Source organism: Schistocerca serialis, chromosome 4 (genome assembly GCF_023864345.2).
Source record: "Schistocerca serialis cubense isolate TAMUIC-IGC-003099 chromosome 4, iqSchSeri2.2, whole genome shotgun sequence".
Classification (NCBI taxonomy): Eukaryota; Metazoa; Arthropoda; class Insecta; order Orthoptera; family Acrididae; genus Schistocerca; species Schistocerca serialis.
The window spans coordinates 737,623,423-737,648,082 of NC_064641.1; the positions used below are offsets into that span (position 1 = coordinate 737,623,423).

The 24,660-nt window shown below is 36.5% G+C and overlaps 1 protein-coding gene across 11 annotated transcripts in view; it reads right to left on the reverse strand.

The window, feature by feature from the left end:
- Positions 1-2,150: 2,150 nt before the first annotated feature.
- The window catches only part of LOC126473257 (serine/threonine-protein kinase tousled-like 2), a 585,239-nt gene continuing 562,729 nt past the window's right edge, over positions 2,151-24,660 (reverse strand). For all 11 annotated transcript variants that reach the window (XM_050100191.1, XM_050100194.1, XM_050100195.1 and 8 more), the window contains 9 exons: positions 21,905-22,130; positions 21,619-21,822; positions 19,593-19,684; positions 19,355-19,502; positions 17,805-17,916; positions 17,364-17,502; positions 16,308-16,419; positions 12,696-12,803; positions 2,151-4,258 (listed from right to left, as the gene is read on the reverse strand). In XM_050100191.1, coding sequence (XP_049956148.1) covers positions 4,025-4,258; positions 12,696-12,803; positions 16,308-16,419; positions 17,364-17,502; positions 17,805-17,916; positions 19,355-19,502; positions 19,593-19,684; positions 21,619-21,822; positions 21,905-22,130 — 1,375 coding nt within the window. In that variant the 3' untranslated portion in view covers positions 2,151-4,024. The remainder of the gene's footprint in view (positions 4,259-12,695; positions 12,804-16,307; positions 16,420-17,363; positions 17,503-17,804; positions 17,917-19,354; positions 19,503-19,592; positions 19,685-21,618; positions 21,823-21,904; positions 22,131-24,660) is intronic.

Sequence of the window (24,660 nt, forward strand, 5' to 3'; positions counted from 1 at the left end):
TGAAGAATTCTGCTGGCTTGGAGCTGAAGTAAATTCTTTGTTACCATGCAGCCAAATGAGTTCCGGTAAAGATTAATGGGTAGAGCATAGTAAGTCAAAGAGTGAAAGATGGTGGTAGAGGGATGTGTAATTACAGCCTGATGAACTTCCTTTATGAACACTGTAGTCAATGCGCACACGTTAAGTTGCTGCAATAATTCTTTTCTCAAGCAGTTCTCTACAAATGTGACTGCAACATATCTATAGTTATTAGCAGCTCTCTAGTATTATTTCTGGCACCAATACGGAGTGTAAGCAACATTCTAACAACACTGGGATATTATCTCTTCTAGAACTTTTGTATACATTGCTGCTTGTTGTTTGATACAGTTGTAGATTCATTTCTTTTCTAGTGGCTACAAAGGCAAGTACTTGGATTGAAGCAGTCAACATCAGTAACATGAAAGAGGCATCCACAAATTTCTTTATTCATTTAAAGTGTGCCATATTCACACATCTTGTTTGCAGAACGGAAGTATCTCATGATAACTTGTCATGATTTGTAATGCTCGCTAGCAGTTGAATTCATGGATGTGGACTGTCGCAGGTTAAAGCCAATAATCTTCGTGACTACAGCAAACCTCACACATATTAGTGGACTCCATGAAAGTACATAAATGGTTCCTTCCACCTCTTTCAAAATTCTCTCTGCCTTGTAAACAGGTGAATTGTTTTGAGTCCCCTATTACCTATGTTTCTCAGTTCAATTTAACAATTTTGTAAGTGTTTTTCTTTGAAATTATATCTTTTGCTCACTAAAAACTGTAACTTACTTCCATCTGTAACACTTATGGACTGCAAAAGAACCTGATGCTACAAGTGGGAAATTGTAGACCAGCCCCAGCAACAATTTTATGACAAAAACCTATAGGTACGGTGCTGAGATAATATTGTGAACATAGAGAATGATCAGAAGGTAACATTTACAGACAAGAAGACCTTACAGACTGATCTATTTTCTTCATATTTGTAGGATATGGAGATCAGTCCCTGGACATCAAGTTCCTAGTGCAGTGCAACAATATTAAAAAACCTCTAAAACCTGCCTTTGAAGATTATGTTAGCGAGTGCTGTAGAGTACAAAACATTTCAGGAATTTAAATAGTCACTGGTAGTTAGTGGGCAGTGTAAAAATTAAGTAATTGGAGAAACTGGTTTGGTACACCAACAACAAATAATTATTTGAAGTTCTATATTTATTATCAAATGGAAATGCTAATAAATGTTAGTTATAATTTTTAAAATAAAAGTAACTTTTATTCTGATGTCTTGAAAAATGTAAACATTCACAGTAAATTAAAATTAGTGTACCACAATACAAAACATTACGCAGAAAATAACACAAATTTTTAATTCCAGATATTGAACAGTTATCACTGTCCAAGTAACAGTAATTTAATTCATATATCTGTATCAATTTTAAATTTATTTCCATATAATTAGTAATTAAAGATAAATTTCATAAAAATTATTCAATTTTGTTAACTAACATTTCCATTTGACAATAAATCTTAAAAAGTGAAGAGAATTGGAATAGCAAATTCAAGAACGAACTTACACACTCCCCACCCAAATACCAGAGATTTTGTTGAAAGGCTTAGTGGCATTCTGGTATGTTCAAATGTGCTGTTTCAAATTCTCTCTCTCTCTCAACAGCTTAACTGCTTTATGGAACTGATGTTGGGCACTGACCTTCAAATCCTGCATGAAGAAAGTGTAAGAGTGCCAATATGTAAGGTTGTTCATAGGCAAATATGTTTTTTTTAATGGGGTTACCTTTTTCATTTTTGGAGAATGAAATTTGACTGCAAACTGTATGGTTTCCACACACACTCACAAGAAATATAACCTCCGCACCAAAATTTAAAAGCTAAAATTCTTACCACATTTTCCTTCACAATTAACACAAACCAGAAAATGTGCATCTTCCATGGCTTGTGTAGCACAGATAGACCTTCAGTAAAAACTGTCCTAAGTTACTGCTTTTCTCATGTAGTACATGGAGTGATATTTGACAATACATTAAGTTTTGACCTTTAACGGTTTTCATTTCTACACATTTTTCAAACAGCTAACTTCAGGCAAAGGAAAGAAATAAGACAGCTGTAAAATTCTGAATTAATTTGAGTTGCCTTTTATATAATTTTAAATACATTACCACTTTTTACTCAGACTATTACACAATTCAGTGGTTTCCATGTTGTAAAAATTGTTTTCGAAATCAACAATTATGTTTTTACAAAACCAGACAGGAAATAAAATTTAAATCATATGGACCAGTGACATTTTGTCAACACGGAAGCAGCAGAAGAAGCATCAGCAGGGGGATGGGAAGAGAGAAGTGTTGAAATATTCACGGAATACTTCACACACACCTGCACTCGCACTTTTCAAGTTACTAAAGCTTTACACTACATATGTATACACAGTGTTCACTTCCACACGGGAATAACAAAACAGAAAACATACACATCCCTACTTTTATGATCCAGTAGAGAAAGTCAAACAAACAGTTCACTTCATTAACACTTCAGTGAACTTTGATTCAACGATAAGCTCACCGAATAACTTTGCTGTCCCAGCAGATGAGGGCAGGGATTTGTTTTATTTATAGATATATACATATACACATACATACACAAGTATTTCTCCCCCCCTCTGCTCTATACAAGCATCCCACTGGCAGTGCCTCTACACTACAACGAGGAACTTCTTAAGGTGCCGCAAAAATATTGTCCTGCGCACATTCTCCCAGGAGGAGCGAACATCATCGAGCACCAATAAAGCACTTCAGTATAGGGAACTCACTATTCAAAACAACAGTAAACAACATGATTAAAGACGTGTGGTGTGCAACACAACAGAACAGAAACATTTACCAGTACTAGAAAGACAGATTTCCTAGACCAGAACATTATCAGTTGATCTGTTAAGTTCTATTATGAATGGTTTACATTATTCTGTGCAAATGTAGGTCAGAATATGTATGTATTATATAGAGATTTAACCATAAATTTCTTGCTCCAAATATTAATTTGCCTGAAATACCGCAGAACATCACATTACTTCTTGCAAACTTATTTCATTTAGTCAGTTCCACTGTACAGAAATCATGTTAAAAATCTTCCTGCACAATTCATTTACAAATGCAACTGAAAACTGTATCTGCTTCCCACCTGCCAAAATAATGCAAAACAATACAGCTACAGTTTTAATTTTACAAAATATATGGCAAATGGAAAACAATGTAATTATGAGCTACAACATGATAATAAATAAAACTGGACATTAAAACATATCAGTTAACTAAAATCTGTCACGTTTAAGAAAATGTGTACAATCACATTTATATCACAGATCATTCATTAAAAAGTCAGTTCATTCATCAGACTAACATCACAAGATTTTCTATTAAGTTTGAGCACATATAAATTCACTGCTTAACTAATGGCATGCATTCTGCAAATGACACTGTGCCAGGTGGAAAGCAAATGAGCACTCCATGAGATTTACTTTCATGTAATGTTCTGCATTCCATGTAAAAACTTCAATATTTATCTTAATATAGAATTACTGAACATGTCTAAAGCAAATATCATTTAGCATCAGTTTACATATCCTACTGCCTAGTGACACAAAATAAATGGAGCACTGTCCTACGCTGGAACTATACCAAGAGTTACGTACTTGAGAGCACTTTTTGGAGTTTTATTTCCTGCTTCTAATGATGTAATATATTTGTAAAGGAGAATAAATAAAATAAACTGCGCTTCATGGGTGAAAACAGGCCTCTGCGAGGGCATAAAATGAATAAAAACCAGACTGGAAGAGGAAAATGAGCAGCACTTTGTCCCATAGCTGGTCTGTTTTGCTGAAAATATGTTTGTTTATTAACGCGTAAATAAGAAAATGTCATCCACGTTGCCCTAAAACTGTCTGTGGGCCCCCCAGCACAACACGGCACGGCACACGCGCCACACATACACTACGATGAACTTGATGCGTTCATGCCACCGAACATTCCTGTGCTGAATGACTGTTGTTGTTGCTGCTGCTGCTGCTGTTGCTGCTGGGCTGCAACAGCCTGCTGCAACTGTTGCTGACTACTGTTCTGCCTTACATGCTTTGGCATGGGTGGCTGCAGGTACTCGTGACGAGCTAATGCGAAAACATCTATTCTGTCTTCTTTTCGGTAGGCCAAGCAGCTTCGGATGAAACTCTGCAACAGAGATAGTTCTTAAAAGTCTGTTTAATAAAATCACAAAAAACATCAAGTTAGAACCCATTAAAAACTTTAGAGCTGGTACACTCGTTTAATCAGCTTACACAACAAGAAGTCACACTGAACCCAAAGATTTTAAAAACAGGTCAACCTACTGTTGGCAGATTTCAATAATGCTATCAAACGCTGCAGACTAGTCTTAAAGGTCATAACTGAAGAACCTGATACAATAGCAGAGATGCAGAACCATTGGATTTATGAATCTGAACATTTTATCTTGCCATTATCATGAATCACTGTTGACAAAGTATTCTACTCTTTGCCACACTATCTGCTGCAGTGCAAATTTGTAGTGAACACCATGTGCTGAACCAAACCTTTACCCTAAATACAAGCAGTACTCTTCCAATGGAGTCTATTAGCACATGTTGTCATCACTGTCGTCATCTTCTTCAGTCCAGAGAATGGTTTGAGCAGCACATATCGGGAATTAAATCACACATTAGAGTTAAAGAATAACTTACATGCCATGCTACGAAAATAAGTGCACTTAGGAGACAGGAACTGCACAGTGGCCTTATTACACTTTCAGCGTTGGTGCTCTGATGGAGTCTTAGAAATTTCATAACTAAAAACAAAGCTGTGAAAGTCAAATTCCCCACAGTTCCCTTTTGCAGGACATTAGTCCAATAGTGAAATCACAGAAATGAAAATGAACCAGAGGTGATCTATCTGATTAGTGTTTATGAATATAATATTTCCATCAAAATCTGAATGGTGTTTAAATTCCTATACAATATCACAAATAAGCAGAAACAGCTACAATGTTTAACAGCTGCCACATGCATCAAATTGATACACACATTCCAGGCCATGTGTATAATTTGTATATACAGCTACATCCTATTTAAATGGATATATAGTTGCCTTCGCCTCCTGGAGAGACAATGCACGTTTGGTTCCAAAGTTAATTGACGGATAGTGTAATAGTTGACCCTTGCAGTTTTCCATGCGGTCAGCTGTTTCCTTGCATTTAAGACCTCTGATACACTCGCTGCAACATTGCTAAAGACTGTGTTTGAAGTTGTTTTTCCATGAAGATTTGAGCTTGTTTTCTTGTGAGTTTGTAACAATATCAGACACGGAGACAAAAGCAGGTTGGCTGAATGAGGAAAATGAATTCAAAGAGTGGGGCCAATTTGTTTGGTGAACTATCAGACAGCAGTGATCCTGAACACACTCCTGAAAGTAGTAGTTATTCTGACTATTCTGATGCGGTCAGACTGAGGAAAAGAAAAAGAAACGCTTGGGGAATCAGCAAATGTGCTTTCCAGATTATCTCTGGAGTTACTCAGCACGATTTAACTGGAAATACGAATCATAACTTGTAATGAAGATGCTGTGGATCATGTGAGGCTGAAAAAGACTGGAAGACATGATGAATTTAACTGTGATTCGTTTTTGATGATTCCGTTTTGGAAATGACTGTCATCCAGGCAGTTTTGCTGAGGAATGAATTATTAACAGCATTGTCGATGAAATAGGTACAGAACACAGCAGACTGCAACAATCGGTGGATACAAATAATGAAGAAATGTTAAGTTTCTTTGTATTGTGTTTGGTTTGGATTGAAAACTTCTACTCCAAAACTACTGGTCAAAGAATGTACTTTTATGAAAATGTAGTAAAGTTTTGTGCCGAACAGGTTGCATACTTGAGTATGTTACATTTTTCAGAAAATATTCGCACAAACAAGAGCAAACTACAAAATTTCACCACTAGTTGATACAATATATGACAAATTGGATGAAATCTATTGTCATGGTGAGAAAGTATGCACTGATGAATCTATGATGCCAATTAAGAGGAAGACTGGTGTTTCTCCGTGTCAAACAATGGAAAATCCGGGATGAGATATTGTTATAACTATCTTATCAAGCTATTCGGACTGTTTTTTCACGGAGTCTCTACCTGGCATGTGAATGTTTACACTAGAAAGGAGATTGCTTCCACAGATGATGTGGTGTCTTCCTGTGAAGTGGTGATAGATCATGGGTCCATTGTTGAATGTTGCATGCACTTTGTATATCAACAATTACTACACTGCCTCAGCTCGTAAGTTGAATGAACATTCAATCCGCCTCGTTGGGACATTGAGGAGCAACAGAAAGTACAATCTAACAACTGTAGTGAAAGTCAAGAATGGTGTAACAAAAACGTTACTGTAGGAAAATGGAAGCACAAGAGACAGATCTTATAGCTGATCAGTAAAGTTTCAGAAATTGTAGCAAACACCTCAAGAACCAAAGAAATCATCTACATTTTGGAATATTATCTGTTAAGATCCTTCATATATGTGTAAGGTCAAATGGCATCATATGCCTCAACTTAACAAAAAGGAGTGGAGTGAAAAGATAACACAAGAGTGGTCCTCACAAATATGGCAATTCTCAATGCTCATGCTATCTACAAGCAAGTAATTGACAAATGTGCAAGTAACTGAATTTCGAGATAATGTTGCACATCCACTGATAAACACTGAAAAACTGAAACCAGGAACGAACCTTGTCTTGCAAGACACTCAGCAAGAGAAACAGGTGCACATTATGTTACCAAAGATACTCTCAAAAATTTGCTCAAGCTGAATCTGTACAGAAATTTCAGCAAGTCATCACAAACTGTATGGGTTGTCCAAATTAGAAGTTCAGGTCCTTAGAATATGTTTTCATTCGAATGTTTTTTCGTTATTCACACTTGTAAAGCAAAGCATACAAACCATTAATTCAAATATATTGTTATACCTGCTGTGAATTTGTAATCCAACCTGCTGCAGTATTAAATATTCAGCATTTACATATTTTTTGCGCTATTCGTCCGCAAAATATATGTAATTCATCTGAAATGCTGGAATGAGTGTTGATTTGTAATTAAAGTTTGAGCTTAATTTCTCTACACATGGCCTAGCAGGAATGATGCTGAAGAAGTTAACTTCAGAGGCCATTTGTCTAACAATTAAACAAACTTGACAAAGGTCTCAGCCTGGCACATGATCTCCGGTCCGACAGTCAATGTGTTAAGCTTTCTATTTGTGTGCCTCTTGACTGCGACACTGCTTCTACCCAAAGGCAGCTGACTTTAATCTTACATGAATATCTCCTAGTAAAGCAACACCATATTCCCAAGAACTACCGCATTTATAATACCTAATTCTTTCTTGACTATCAATTGGAAGCTTTACGATATTTCAGCAACAGACTCTACCTAAATATAATGACCATTTCTACTACAGAAGTTGTTTACAAAACTTATCATCTTATTAGCAATATTTATTATAAGGTTTATCATTTAAAATAACTACACTGTAGGAATTTCGGGACATGGTAACTTCAGACGTATCAACTAACTTCCATTCCTCTTTGCAGTAACAATTACCTGGACAAAAATAGTATTACACATTGAGAGGATCCTGTATCCTCCCACATCAGATTATCAGTTATATTTTATGACATTTCTTGCAAATTTATCAATAATCATCACATTATATTACTGCAGCTACAATTGGTTAGTCGCATCCAGCATTTAACAGTAATCTTTTCCCACTGGCAATACTTTTTCAAAATTGTGGTTGTTTCATGTGCGGACTTTGTGTAGCATGGCAGCAGTGAGTGGACAGTTATAGCGATGAGTTGGCATTTGTAGGCTACACTGACTAATGTGTTGGGCTAATTATTTATGTCACATTCTTATAGTTTTATAGTTTCAGTGTGAAGTGATTAATGTTGTGTCATGGAGTAAAGGATGCTGCTGAAACAGTGTAGTTAAACCGGATTGAAATGAGTAACAACTTCCATAATTAATCCAACAGTCAATGATTCATCAGTAACTTGTCAACTGAACCTTGTGCTTCCTAAAAATTATGAGCGAAAGAAAGTATGTAATTAGATCCTTTTTGTGAATAGAAGTGCATCAATTGATACCAGACCAGAAAGTTGTGTTGAAACACCAACAGAGAGAAAATTAAGTTTCACAAAGATAAATTAAGATTTATGAAAATTAATATTTAAACAAAAGTGTGCTCTGAAGTTTGAACCCACATTTAGAGAGAGCTGTGCATCATTAAAACAAGTTGGAACTATTGTCCAAATTTTTCTGTATTTCTTTTCATTTGTCCAATGATGATTTTTTCTTGTGGAGACCAACTCTATGAGCAAGCAATCTGACAGTGCTGATGATCCTATCTGATTGTCTGTGACATGTAGTCCATGACCGGGCTACTGGCCTGACTGCAATCAGGCTGCAAGAACACACATTTGAAGTTAAGTCAACAATAATCATTAAAAAGTTAAATTTTCTTTAGGTGTGAGGTAACGTCAACGTTCAAGGTTAAAACGAAATTTTTTTTGCTACACCAGTTCCAAATTGATGAACTAACTTGTTTTCTATCTGTTTGGCAAAATATTACAAACTGTTCACTATCTTACTAAAAATTTTAGAATTTTTTTCTTACGCAAGTGTTTGCTCCATTATTTGACACATGAATGTTTTCTGAACAGGTATGTGTATAGGAAAGTAAGATACAGTTCCCACTGTGGGTGGTATGATATGCCACTCATGATATGATGCAGAAGCAACCTGCGTTGGTATAGCCCACCAAAACATAGTGGAAGCAGTTTAATTGGTTCACACTGGGACTGTCTCAAAAATCATTACTTTATGTAAATCAGATGAAGTTACATCAAACCCTCTACTTACTTTCTCAGTAAAGCTTTTGCATTTTGTGTAAATTTTTTTTAGGTTATCTCATTCAACTATAAGGACACTATGTGGTAAAAAGCCGATTTTTCAGATCTGTAGTCACACATCATGCCTTGATGGTGAATTGCTTTTCTTTTTGTGGTTGTGATATTTCAAAAACAGGATATATTTTGCAAAGTTTGCAGTAAAATGTCAGTCTCTAGATAGTTTACTTTTGGTGCCTTTTAGATCATATACTTCAATACCAAATGTAGATAAGGTATTTCAATTGTTTTTAATGCTGAAAGGAGAGCCATATCTCTTTCCAGTCTCAAATATCTTTTCCCAGTCTCTAATAATTATGTGACCTACTTGGAAGTTGTTCCAGACAATGCTGGCAGTGATGCACCTGCTGTGTATTGTTGCTTGTTGTACCATTCCCGTGGGAACAAGAGCATCGTAGAAATAACGGTGGTGTCCCATGACCTTTATTGCAACGTATCTTATTGCTTATCATATTGCCTCAGTAAGAACCCTGCCCAATACTTTGTTCTTACTTGGAAGTTTACATTGACACTAGAGTGTAACTTAAGTGACATTATCTGAGAGATTCCACCTATTGCTTGTGAAACAGAGTTCAGTTTCACAGTTTCTATCTGCCAGGGAGTTTTAACGTTCGAATCTTTTTCCATACCATTTTATATCCTTGCAACTGCTTTATGAGTGCATATTCTGTTGACCTAAACTATTCATTAGGTATCACTATTTGCACACCATCTTACATCACTCTATAAACATGAGCACAACTGTAATTAGCTTAAGTAATAAGATGAGCACAAAGAAGGCAGATGGTGGGGGCACTGTGCAGAATCATGGGGCTCTAGTACATCAGTCAATAACACTGATCTACTGTATTTTGTCTGCAGTGTGCTCTTCAGAGCATGTACAATATTAAGCAATAATTTTTATATTAGTGTAGGTATGGAGACGCAACTTACACAGTTTAGTATAAATGGATGTCTATGCAAACAGATCAACATTAACAAGTGAGTGACATAAAAAAATCAGAAATGATAAGTACGTCGTGTGTTGCCATGGGACTGAACAGCTGGTATGTGTAGATTTTTTTAGAACAAACTCTTACTCTAAAACAAAACAAACTGAGGCAATCCATTACAAGTTACACACACACACAGTCTGATTTCTCTGTCCACCTTTCCATACATTTATGTCCCTCTCCAACTACTACTAGCCAACTCCAAGTGCAATATTAGTTTTATTACTACTTGTTCTGTTCCATACTGCTAAAATGCCCCATTTAAGACTGCTAGCATGAATTTGTCCCACTTCATAAATTTCACATATAACTCCACAAGAGATTTTGTGCAATACTTTTGTCATGATATTCTGTTTAAGACAGCACATGCTTAAACAAAATTCCAAATTTTCTGCAACAGGATAATCCAGGAAAGTTAAAATAAAAACTCAACAAATTAATCTACATTATACATGTGTTTATAGTAATACAGAACAATTTTTCTGCATTATCTAAAAGGAATTTTCCATATACAGTGTACTCTCGATTATTTGTGCATCAAAAAACAAATAAATAGAAAGTAAATAAAATAAAATGTGCAATATTTTTCTCTAGCATACAGCAATAAAAAAACTGTAATGTTATGATTTCCATTGTTTAAACAACTGCCGCATAACAGAGTACCGTTTCCATTTTTATCGGGCAGTCTGTTCCACGTATATTGAAAACAAACTCAGTTTACTTATGTTAATGGTATGTAAAGTGTCAACGTAGTATGTTAAAAACTAAGTGTTGATTATGTTATTGGATTGCGTACTACACACAATTTTGTCAGGAAATGGGGGTTTAGTTCTGGACCATCTGCACGAAAAAGCATGAAGGAGTCTACATTTGATGAATTAGGTGTTGCTATTTTGCAATGGTTTAGCAAATAATGAGCAGAAGGTGTTGCAGTTTCAAATTCGATGTGTGACGAAAAAGTTAAATTTTTTCACAAATCTCTAGGGTTTGAGGGAGAACTTAATGCCTCATCTGGGTGGCTAATCAGACTCAAACAATGTCACGGGATCCATGAATTCCCTGTGCAAGGAGAGCAGCTTAGTTCAAATGTTATGGTAGCCAGTTCCATCCATGACTACTTCCGAGGATTAGTGGAGTAAGAATTTCACATCAAACCAAATTTAAGATGTAGACAAAAGTGGTCCATATTGGACATGTCTATCAACTAGCCTGTCATTGTACAGCCAATGGATCAAGGTGTAATTGCATCAGTAAAACAGTGCTACTGGGATAGTCTACTGAGAATGTTTGTTCATGATGATAATTTAATGCATTCTGGAAGAAGAAAATTCCAGATGCCACACATGGGATTTCTGATGCCTGGTAGGAAGTCAGACCACTTTCACTAGTTCTATCATGGATAAGAATTCTTCCGGGTAGAGAAGAAAGTAATTTTCACAGCTTCAGTGACGAAGAAATAAAAACTGCATAAATAATTAATATGGCAGCAGGTTTAAATGGTTTTGGAGATGTCAATGAAGAAAACTTGACAGTGACTGAAGATAGACACATATGAACCCAGTTTCCAACCCATGACACCAAAATTGTGACTGCTGCTTTACAACAAAACAAAGAGGATAGTGAATGTGAAAGTGGGGATGAAGACAGTGACCTTGTCAGTCACTGTACTGCACTGCAATGTGTTGCTGCTGCTCTAGATTGTATGGGCAAAAGGGGGTTACAGTATAATGACATTGCTGCAAGAAAAATTCTAAATGTTGCACAAAAAAATGCCAACTCCTTTCAGAAGTAGACTAACATCACAAACTGTTTAACAAATGAACGAGCCTACAGCACCTGTGCACAGAACTCTGATAAGCTTCTGGAACAAGAACATGTATTTAAAAGTATAATTAATGTTTTTCAATTATTCATGTATCTTGTCCCCCACATTACCCCCAAATAACTGGAAGTATACTCTATCTGCTTGTTGCAGAATAGTTAAAAAATTCTGTAACTTTAGTCGAACGATCATCAATGTGATTTTTTTTCTCCAGCCACAAAATGAACCCTTTCAAATTATTCCATCACTTGTGCTAAGTAATCTAGCTTACCTCTACTTTATCTATTTCTTTAATTTAATTTTCACACACCTATTGAACAGTGATTCACTTCCTTTCCCACCTCTGGAAATCTCACAAATCTGTAATGATCTAGTGCCATCTTTAACACATTTGTAAAATGAATTTGTCAAAATTTCTTATGCAGCATCTATTTAGAATCAATTCATAAGCAGAAGAAACTGTTCACCAAAGTGGAGGAACTAATTAAGGTATTTGCACTTTGAACAAAACATGAACTTCACAAGTTCAGAACAGCAGTTTGACTTCTGGTAACCTTTCATATATTAACATTAGAGAGTACCATTAAAGATCTATGTGTAAAGGAACTTTTGGGACAGAAATCATTCAAGATATTTGAATAAATTAGTTGTAGGGCCTGTAAATTAGCCCAGGAATTTTTATAATAATGATATGAATTTTTATAATAATGATATTTAAGGTAAGACATGCAAAATTTTTTTCAAGTGCAATTGACGTAATGACTACGATAAAAATATTTGACAGCATCAGAAAGTTTATGTCAAAAGTAAAATATTCATACCTTGGCTTCATTTGTAACTGTTGGTTTATTTGCAAACTGAACTTCAGTTGCTTTCAGTATTGTATTCTCTTCTAGGATTGTAGCTTGTGACTGGTTGTGTCCAAATGGCTATAAAAATAGTAATAATATAATAAACACTATGACCAATAAACAAGAAATGAAATGTCACATTTTTCATAAATAATTCCCCCCCCCCCCCTCTCTCTCTCTCAAATCTTAGTTACTACTACAACATCTTTCATTAAATGCCTACATATCAACTTCATCTAACACTTATTTTATTTTTAAACAGGACAGTTGAAAAGTGTATTCCTTCCTATAGCCTACAAATACCTCAGTGTTCTGAAAACTGACTTCAGCTGCAAAAAGAAAGACTCAAGATATTTAGCAAATTTTGGCTCATTGGACTTACTGTGTGATACTACTGAAACTCCTATGGAATTTTCACAGAGTGCTACACAATATTGAATATTTTGGCCAAACGCTGTAAGTGTGAAAATCTCTGTTGAGCCTATCTGCAACTCAGCATCTCCACTATATGGTGAGTAGCAAGTTTCCTTCTCCAATATTGTAATACTGAATACAACTGCCTTCATATTTTGGATATAATAGAGGGGAAACAATCCACGTGGGAAAAATATATCTAAAAACAAAGATGATGTGACTTACCAAACAAAAGTGCTGGCAGGTCGATACACACACAAACAAACACAAACATACACACAAAATTCAAGCTTTCGCAACCAACGGTTGCTTCATCAGGAAAGAGGGAAGGAGAGGGAAAGACGTAAGGATGTGGGCTTTAAGGGAGAGGGTAAGGAGTCATTCCAATCCCACGAGCAGAAAGACTTACCTTAGGGGGAAAAAAGGACAGGTATACACTCGCACACACACCCATATCCAACCGCACATACACAGACACAAGCAGACATTTGTAAAGGCAAAGAGTTTCGGCAGAGATGTCAGTCGAGGCAGAAGTACAGAGGCAAAGATGTTGTTGAAAGACAGGTGAGGAATGAGCAGTGGCAACTTGAAATTAGCGGAGGTTGAGGCCTGGCGGATAACGAGAAGAGAGGATATACTGAATGGCAAGTTCCCATCTCCGGAGTTCTGACAGGTTGGTGTTAGTGGTGTTGTTTTTAGATATATTAAACCATATTTTACTTGAGAAGAGGATGAAAAAGGTCTGATGAACTCACTAATCATGTCTCCGTCTCACAATATGGCACGCAATGAAATGAGAAGTTTTCTGGAGGAGGAAACTAAAAAATTGATGAGTTGTAAAGGTATGTGCTGTTATTTCAGTGATTACACAGTCAAATCAAATTCACAAAGAACTTTACAGTAAGCCCTCATTTATCAGTAAGACACTGCATCCCACCTGACCTCTGTGCACGCACTGATTCAATTGGGAATTGTGTCTAAACAAGTTCCTCTCCTGAGGTAACAAAGGGTTCACAATGGCTGGAGCCAATCCTAGACTAGCTGAATACTAGCACTGGGGAGGAGTTCACATCCGAGCAGATCCCAGACATGTTCTATCTGGTACAGACCTGTCGTTTTTGCTGGCCATGAAAATATCTCAACATCATGTTCGTAGGAACACAAGCTGTGTAGATGAGCGTTGTCCAGTTGAAAAAACAGTCACATGATACAGTCCCGTAATATGAAACATGTGGACATGCATATGTGTGACGTACCACTGTACCACTATATTTCCCTCAATCACTGTCAGCTGAGATCTGTAATATCCAGTGAGTCCCTACTCCATGTCACCAGGAATAGCACTGCCATGTTTCTCCAAAACACTGGAAAAATGGGAGCTCCCTGAAGATAACCGACATTCTCACTGACGTTGGTTAACCAGGGTAATGCACAAACGCATTTTAATGCAGCCTATGCATGGGACAATAATCCCCAAACCTAGATGCTTCTAGTTTCTGACCAATCGTGTGCAATGACAAAAGTTGTAAGGAACCCATTACTTGTTCTCAGATGGCAGGTGTTTACGTGGAAGGGTTATAATGTGCATGGTGCACAACATGGTGATCCTAAATTGCGGTGGTCAACTGTAACCTAGACAACAAGTGTGCCAGCCCTCACATTCCCATGCAGCCCAACATTGAGCCAGCATCACATCTGAAAGCCTGACAAACCTAAATATTGCACAATTTGACCAGCTGACTAATTTGAGACTCACAGTTAGGCCCCTTCCAAACTCTGTCAGTCACGTATAATGCTATCTCACTGAAGTACAGGGCATCTGTACATGCTTCAAAGTGCTCACTCAACATCTGACACCATTCACACCCCAGCCATGTAACACTTAAACCAACAACACTAATGGACTCTGAAGTCCATTCTGTCACAGAATTGCAACTCTGTAATCATTTAGTTACCGTCCTCAGGTGTGCAAATATACTAAGTTACCTTGTTTTGGGGATGCTTTAACTCTCTTGTAAGGCAATTTATTTACCAAAGATACTTTATTTGCTCATCCTTACGCATTTCATTTACATCATTACAGAATGAAACATTACTTTGCTATATTGAAACATATCTGAATAATACGGAAACAGCTCCATAAGAAAGAGATGATTTTCAATGGAGGTAAACCCATGCTCTGTAAAACTGAATTGTCCATTTCATGCTCTTGCCATTCATTTGCTGCAGAAACGCCACAATATTCAATTTGGTAACGGATTTTTATAATTTACGTAATGTTAATAACCAATATAAAACATCTGGCACCACAAACAAATTAGACAAATATACAGTAGGAGTTGCAAATGGCAGTCTCAGAAGACATGAAGAATGTAAGTCATTAATACTGTCATACCACTAATTCAGATGAAATAATATAACTTCTTTTTACAAAATCTGTAAGGACTAGGATATTTTTCCCTCAAACTGGGTTTAGCTGTTGCACATGGAAGAAGTAGCTTTATATTACAATTTGAACATTTTTTGGCCAAATACATGTTCTGTAATTACAAAGCCATCATTGTGCTGGACCTGATGTAGAGTTTAGCATGAAAACTTCGAAGGTTTTCTGGAAATGCTACCCAAAGTCTTAAAGAACCACCTATTGTATTTTAAGCCCAAACTTAATTTCTCAATCATCTATACTGTTTTTCATGTAGTGTTATAGCTTAGCTTGGAGCCCAATTAATAAGAACACTAAAAAGGAACTACTGCAAATTTCTGTTTGCAAAACACTATTTTAATTTCCATAATACTCCTGTATTCCTAGAAAAAGCTCAAAGGGTGGGTTCATTAAAAAAAAGTGTTTCTGCAACATTGTTTGTATGTCAGTTTTGCCAGGACATGAAAATATTCATTAAATAGGTGGATTCTTTAAAAAGGGATATGTTAATGGGTTTTCTGTAATCAACAGTGCTGTATCAGTACTGGAAGACACCACAGAAGTAACTCACTCATTAAGTAATGTTACACTTAACTGTACATCTATTTACACTGTTTAAAATTAAGTAACAAAATTCAGGATTTTCTAATGCTCACTTCATGGCAGCAAGACAGGCTGAAATTTAAAGGTATTTTATATTTCTAAAAAAATACTATGGATACAACATGAAGAGTAAAATACGGTACCTTTTTTCCATAAAGACACTGATAAAATATTACTCCCACACTCCACACATCAACCTTCGAAGATATTTTTGGGGGGTTCTTTCCTACTACAAAACACTCTGGAGGCAGATACCTGTAACAAGAGCACAAACGTGCAATGTAATTTCATCAATGTGAAGCATGGAAAATGAAAATACAATTACTTAAAAGTAATTAAATTTGATTGGTAATGCAAGCCACTGCTCACGTTTAACACAAATCGTGGCAGATGCAATTTAAAATAGGGCCCTACTGATGAGCTGGTGATTGAGATATTGAACTGTGTGTTATTGGTACACCTTTCATTGTAAGAATTCCACTAAGGACTTTCCAGAATCATTCCTTCTCAGAACAGGTACTGTCAACTACCACTGATCGTAGCAACACTCTTAAATTACAAAAAACAACAAAAACATCTCTGTACACTGTCAAATAGATATGTTCATCAAAGAAGCTAACAGCACTCATTATTTTGATGATATTCTATTCTACGCAAGAGCAGCAAACTTACAGCTTCATTGCTAGGAATGGAAGGGCAGGAGGGATTGTTCGTTTAGCTAATGCATATTCCACTCATACACCTATGTACTTCATTCGATAACTTTGGTAAATATTTTAAGTGACTGACTACAATATTTTCAAGGCACATAGGGTACTACAAGGGCATGAAAGACAATCATTAAAGGAGGCTTCACTCTGCTGCTTTGGATATTTGTCATAACCAACCAAATGATGCAATTTGGTTTGTGGATTTTTGTAGCTTTGTTGGTAACAAATAAAGATTAATTCAAAAGCTAACAAAATTATTCAAACAAACAACAATTTTATACTTTTTATGCAGAACTAATTTCTGATAAACGCAATGGTATTCTATAAAACTGATGTATTTGTAGTCACATAATTGCTAAGTGAAAGGAGACAAAGAACACACTGAGGATTTTAATCTGTGTGATAGTAACTTAACTCATTGTATAGCAGCTATAGCTCTTTCATACTTCCATGAGAACATTCAAAAAGTGATGAACTGTTAAAACTTACCAGTAAGTGCCAGCTCCTTGTGATGTCAAATCCATACCATGATCAGGATTATAATTTTCTTCATCCATTACTTTACTCAAACCAAAGTCTGTAATTTTGATTTCTCCACAGACATTGCCTTCAGTAAGTAAGATATTTCCTGTAACAGAATAAATATATTAATTTACTCTTAATACAGTGTTCAATAACATTATTTCTTGAGGATATCCTATAAAGTTAACAATCATGGGACAATAGAAAAGCCACACACTATTAATTTTACAATAGGAAACCTCTGGGAAGAAGTCCTACTGAATCATAAATTACTTCCCAAAAATTCCAATCCTAGAACACACACACACACACACACACACACACACACACACACACACACACACACACAGAGAGAGAGAGAGAGAGAGAGAGAGAGAGAGAGAGAGAGAGAGAGCACAAAATACTTACCAGGTTTCAGGTCATAATGAATAACAGGGGGCTTTATCTCATTGAGGTATTTCAGAGCAGAGACAACCTGCATCACAATGGAGCGAGCTTCTCTTTCTGGAATTGTTTTATGCTGGAAAAATTCAAAAAGTTATTAAGTCTGTGTACTCAATTCTACATGGCAGCATAGCAAATCTGATTAAAAATATGCACTGCCTTCTACGCACAGTGCAGACTACACAAGCACATATGGTGCTTTAGAATAAGTAAATGAAAACCCTATTAATTTGGGAAAAAAACATTCAACTTCATAAAATCCTTAAAGTTTTGTACTTCCATGTAACATATTTAGCAGAGTATAAAACAACCCTTTATATGAGATGACCCCCATTTTTTAAAAGGCTCCTTGAGAAATTTATTTTAACATATTTTGACTAATCAAAATTACTAACTTTTATGGATGTAAGGTCTTTGCCTAAGTAGTGAACAATGCATCTCTTCTAAACTCATTATAGATATAAAATAAACAAAAGGAAATGGTTATCCTCATTGCCTTTTTTGCTTCCTGTTGTCTGTGGCATCACTATTTTTAAACATCATAATCACCACCCTACTAACAGGGGTCAGCTCTCCCTGCAATCTAGTGACGTCTGTTGGTACAATCTCCACAATACGTCTTTCCGCAGTAACTTATTCTTGTGATAACAGCTGCAATTGGTTTGATTTGAATTATTTTGTTTGTTAGACATTTCATACTGGATTAATTTTCTTTCTTGTTTCACCTGAATGATACCATCTTGGTATGAAGTTAGTGACATTTTCCCCTCAGTTATCTAATACAGCTTGTGAACGACGACAGAATTTCTGACTTGCAACTCACTTGGGAATAATTAAAGTTTCTCATAACAAAATAAAATACTGACTTTGGTTCAAAATCAAATAATGGTTTTAAGAGGGCAAGATTTTCACATCTGAATGTTACCTTTACTTAAAAAGCAGCATAAATGTATGTATATATTGTAACCATACTTTTACGACAATTGTTATTGCAAACCTATTCAAATACAACCAAAGTTTGTAAGGTGACAGAATTTAATACTATTTCTTCCTACGTTTCACAAAACTGTCAATATTTAAACAGAGGTTTAGAGTGTTGTAGTGGTCAGTTCATAGCTTCTCGCATCCCTTGCACTGGCACTTAAAGAGTCAATTGTCACACAATTGTTCGGTGCAGAGAAATCTCTGGCCTATTTGAATGAAGGCATTGCTAATTTGGTACACCCTACCCACTGGAATTCTTCAAAATAAGATTGTATTTCTGTAGCCATAGAAGTGTGAGTGAGTGCACGTGTGTGTGTGTGTGTGTGTGTGTGTGTGTGTGTGTGTGTGTGTGTGTGTGTGTCACACAAAATCCTTCTTAGTATCTGAAACGCAATTTCCTTATCGATTTCATTTGCCTGACAAGCAACAGAAATTATATTATTCTAATTTTCAACCATTTGAATTTTATTTTAGTGGTTTATACACATGTGGATTGTACCATGTGCTAGCTACTACTTGCATGAACTCACCTGTTTCAAATAAAAATCCAGGTCATGGCCATCACAGTATTCAAGAACAGTACAAAACGAATTGGCATCTATTTCAAATACATCATACAACTTAACAACCCTAGGATGATCGAGCGCTTTATGAATGTTGTATTCCCTCAGTGCATGTCTGTAAAAAGAAATTCTAATTGCAGAATTATGTTTTTAATACCTACTGACAACTAACAAAGTTCACCAGTTAAATACATTTCACACTTACTTGATGTAATTAGCTTTCTTATCTTCCTTCCAGTCTTTATTTAATTGGTGTACCTTGCATGCTACGTACCTCTGCTCTTTCAAGTCAAAGGCCTGTTGGAATGATTAAAAAAAATGTGTGTCAGTAGTCACACTTCCACGAAACTTAAAACAGCATGTGGAAAAATGACAAAACCAAAGTAGTTGGGTACTATCATATTGCTACCAATATTATTTAAGATTAGCATAGCATTTTATTAAAATTTGCTCTACAATAGGTAGTACATACAATTTTTGAACCATATTTCAAACTGTTATATGACCTGTAAGTCAGATGCATGAAACTGGTTCACTGCCTTTTAAGACTCAGTGCAAGTCATTTAAACTTATCAGGCAAATTTTATCTGTCACTTCATAATTCCTAATCTGCCACTTCATAATTCATACACAAATTCTGCAACTTCAGTGCGGGCGGAATAGAACTGACCCAGAAAATATTTACAGTAAGGCTGGCACAGAAATGACTCTTCCCAAATAAGATCACAGAATATGGCCACTACTGACATCAATGCAGCACTCTGCTCAATTTATTTATTGTTAGACACATTTAACAGTTTGAGGAATAGCAGCAATAGGAACTATAACACTGCTTTTTAGTTATTTCAGATTCTGAGGATTATTTGAGTACTCCTGACCAATTTCTTCCACAGAATCATGGTGAGAGGAGACAATGGAGGTGGCTCCAAGACTGCACTGCCTCCAAGACTGCACTGCCTCTGTAGAGCCATCCGTCTTCTGTGAGCTGATACCCATATGCAGTAACTAGTTTCTGGATTTAATAGTTAGAATTAACAGTTCGGTGAAAGAACTGTGGTACGATGCAGACACTTGACATTGCGCACTGAATATCACTTGTGACTATGGAACAGCTTTTCAAAGAACCAATGCAAATTTTTTGAAGGATAATGGTGCACATTCTGTGAGTTCACATGCACTTGGAGTGGGTGAACTCGCATCTCATGAAGAAACGAAGAATTGAGGATCCAGAAGTCCTGTTTCTACTGCACTCCAAAACTTTGAAACATGCGGAAGTTCCTCGGGACACTAAATATTTAAACATGCAAGTGCAGGCAATCTCTTAATTCTCACTTGCACAGATAAACAGCACTGAAATTTTGTCAGACTGTTCCAAGATTTCCTTCACTCAAGCCACATTTTTTTGGTATTAGAACTCTGGATCGTTTTACTCACTACACAGCCTGTTTCAGCTATTTTTGTCACTAAGTGTTGCAATAGATTTAGCTGAAAGTTTGAAAGTACACTATGTTTTAAGCTCTTGAGCAAACAGTCCCTCCACTTTTTTTACACTGTGACTGTAAAGTAAGACACTGGGTATGTGCTGTTTTATTGTGGGTAGCAAGGTTCAATTCTGTATCAGTTTTATAAATTTTTCTGGGCCAGTTTTATTTGGCCCATCCTGTATTTTCTCTTACTATCCATGAAATAGCCATAACAGCTTTTGGGTGTCCTAACACAAGTATTCTGCATCAAAATTTGCATGTATTTTTCTGCTGAATTATGTACCCAACATTTACACCATCAGTTAATTTGTCCATAATAGCGTCGTTTTTATTTTGAAGTATTACATATCACAGCAAACTAATTTATTATTTTTGAGACATTCAACAAATTCAAAGGTGTCAACACCTAGAAACCCCTATTAAATGGAACATTCTAATTTACCCTATTAATTGATTTGGAAAACAATTAGCTTACCACTTATGATTAATTACTGTTATCACACAACCATGTAAACAGACATTTTGATTTATGTAGCCTGATAAAAAATAGGAAAGTCAACTAAGAATATGGAAACTAATTAAGTACATATTTTTATAGTGAGCATCACAAATCTGCTCAAATTACATATTTTCAGACAAATTATTGTATTTTTCTTTATTAAATGACAGAGAAAAAAATTCTACTTTTCATCACTGGAAAGGGTCTGAATAAAAAGTTATATTCACGGATACATTCAAATGTCTTACCTTATGAACTTCACTGAATCCACCTTTACCCAGCAGCATTAACAAGAGGTACCTTTCATTCAGCACAGGATGGTTATTGAAACGAGACTGGTCTTCATTGTGAATTCTTTTCAATTCGCGAATATGAAGGTTTCGTTCCCGTTCCAGTTTCTCCATTTCTAGCTGCAGATCTGAGTCTTCTTTTTTCAGGGCACTTTGCCGCAGCTAAACAAATATATTTATGTCATTCATCGTGTAATACTGGGAGAGGTGAGAGAGTGAGTGGAGAGAGTCAATGAATACTCACCTTAAGAATTTCATCAGACTCATAGTATTCTTGCCAAGAGAGGCCTGGAACAGCATCAGGCTTCAGGAACGTGGCATCCGTACCATTATGCAGGATAGCTGCTCCTTGACTTGCTTGACCACTATTACGTTTCCGACCCGTTTCATTATTTGATGGCCTCCTTTTTAAGAGCATTTTCTTTTGCCTATCTATTTCTTCTCTTTCTGCAGTAATTTCTTCTTGTCGCCTATTTACACACAAATTATTGATTACTAGACAAAATAAGAATTATCAGAAACTCAGTTACAGTAAATAGCAGACTCTCCCAAGGACTGTAATTTCCAAAACTTTCACACTTTTCTTTGAATGCTAAAGGTGTCAAGGATAGTAATTCAACTTAGTACATACTAAACATACATCTATCTGAATGCACTGCAGGTTACTACACTATGTAATCAAAAGTATCCAGACATCTGGCTGAAAATAACTTAGAAGTTCGTGGCACCCTTCATCAATAATGCTGGAATTTAATATGGTGTTGCCGCCCCCCTCCCCCCAGCCTTGATGACAGCTTCCACTCTCTCGGGCATATGTTCGATCAGGTGCTGGAAGGTTTCTTGGGGAATGGCAGCCCATTCTTCATGGAGTGCTGCACTGAGGAGAGGTATCAACGTTGGTCAGTAAGGCCTAGCATGAAGTTGGCATTCCAAAACAACCGAAAGCAGTTCTGTAGGAAGGATTCAGGTCAGGACTGTGTGCAGGCCAGTCCATTACAGGGATGTCATTGTTACATAACCACAGGCTGTGCATGATGAACAGGTGCTCAAACGTGTTGAAAGAGGCAATCACCATCCCTGATTGCTCTTCAACAGTGGGAAGCAAGGTGCTTCAAACTCATCAATGTGGGCCTGTGCTGTGATAGTGCCATGCAAAACATGACCACACCATAACACCACCGCCTCCAAATTTTATTGATGGCGCTACACACGCTGCCAGATGATGTTCACTGGGCATTCGCCATACCCACACCTTGCCACTGGATCGCCACATTGTGTACTCCACACAACATTTTTTCCATTGTTCAATTGTCCAATGTTTATGCTCTTTACACCAAGCAAGGCATTGTTTGGAATTTACCGGCATGATGGCTGGCTTATGATCAGCCGCTCAACCATGAAATCCAAGTTCTTTCATCTCCCGCCGAACTGTCAAAGTACTTGCAGTTTATCCTGATGCAATTTGTAATTCCTGTGTGGTGGTCTGGATAGATGTCTGCGTATTACACATTACGACGCTCTTCAACTTTCAGCGGTCTGTCAGCAGACGAGATCGGCCTGTAAGCTTTTGTGCTGTATGTGTTCCTTCACGTTTCCACTCCACTATCACATCAGAAACAGTGGACCTAGGGATGTTTAGGAGTGTGGAAATCTTGTGTACAGACTTTGACACAAGTGATACTCAATGACCTGACCATGTTTGAAGTCAGCGAGTTCTGCGGAGCACACCATTCTGCTCTCTCACGGTGTCTAATGACTACTGAGGTCGTTGATATGGAGTACCTGGCAGCAGGTGACAGCACAATCCACTTAATATGAAAAACTGTGTTTTTTGGGGTGTACGGATACGTCTGATTACATCGTGTACATTTGAGATAACATCCAATTAAATCCAAGAAAAACAATGAGTTTGCATGTCGAAATGGTTTTAAGTTACTCGAGGAATCTTTATTTCCACTCTGCCAAGCTACACTTCTGAGAAAAACACACACATTACAAGAAAAATTAACCAAACCTTTGCTATTTCTAATTTACAATTTGGTTGTGCAACTTTCATTTGCACCTTCCATTTCTTTTACATTTCCAAGAGTATCCTTTACTGTATCACATAAACTATAGTGTGTTTAAAATTGGTTATGACATTCCATGTTTGGCTTCACAGAGGCAACAGGACACTACTTACTGTCCAGGCAACAGCCATAGTGGGCCAGGTTTCCCCCACTATACCACCAGCAGTTCAATCTGTAAAGTATCTTTGTTGCCATGCCGTAGATATACACTACCACATGGCGTCATCCATTAGATGCATTTATGTTTGTCAGATCTCATTGCAAGATGGTATTTTTTGGCATTGAATGTTCTGCTTTCATCAGGTATTGTGAACAAGTCTTTTGTGTTGACTTTCATTAATAGTAACAGTGCACTACATCTGAACACAAAATTAACAACAGTCATCATCCAAGAACACACACACACACACACACACACACACACACACACACACACACACACACACACACACACACACCAGCTGCAAAGATAATGTTCTGCTGCAAAATATTTCTCTCAACTTGACAATAGGACAATAGTAATGGACAACATGCCATACAGCTGTGTTGTGATTGATAAAGCAACAATGCCATGGAGGGAAGTGGATATTTTGGCCTGGGTACAAAGAAATGTTACATTTTAAAGAAACTATTAAGTAAAATGTGATTCCCACATATCTTATAGTTCTGTTAGTCAGCTTCATGATTTGCCTATCATTTCATTAATGGTCACTGTTGTTGTTTTTCAAGATACATAAACTACTGCAAGAAATTCTTAAGATTTGCAGTGAAAAATAGGGATTGTAACGAATTTTCATTTGGCATGGTCACATGTTGCTGCATATGAAATCTGAAGGATATCATTGTCTCTAATCTCGAGAAAATGAAATGTATATAAAGTACTGTCACAAATGCTTATGCCAGTGAAAATGCTAGAATGAAATATTCATAA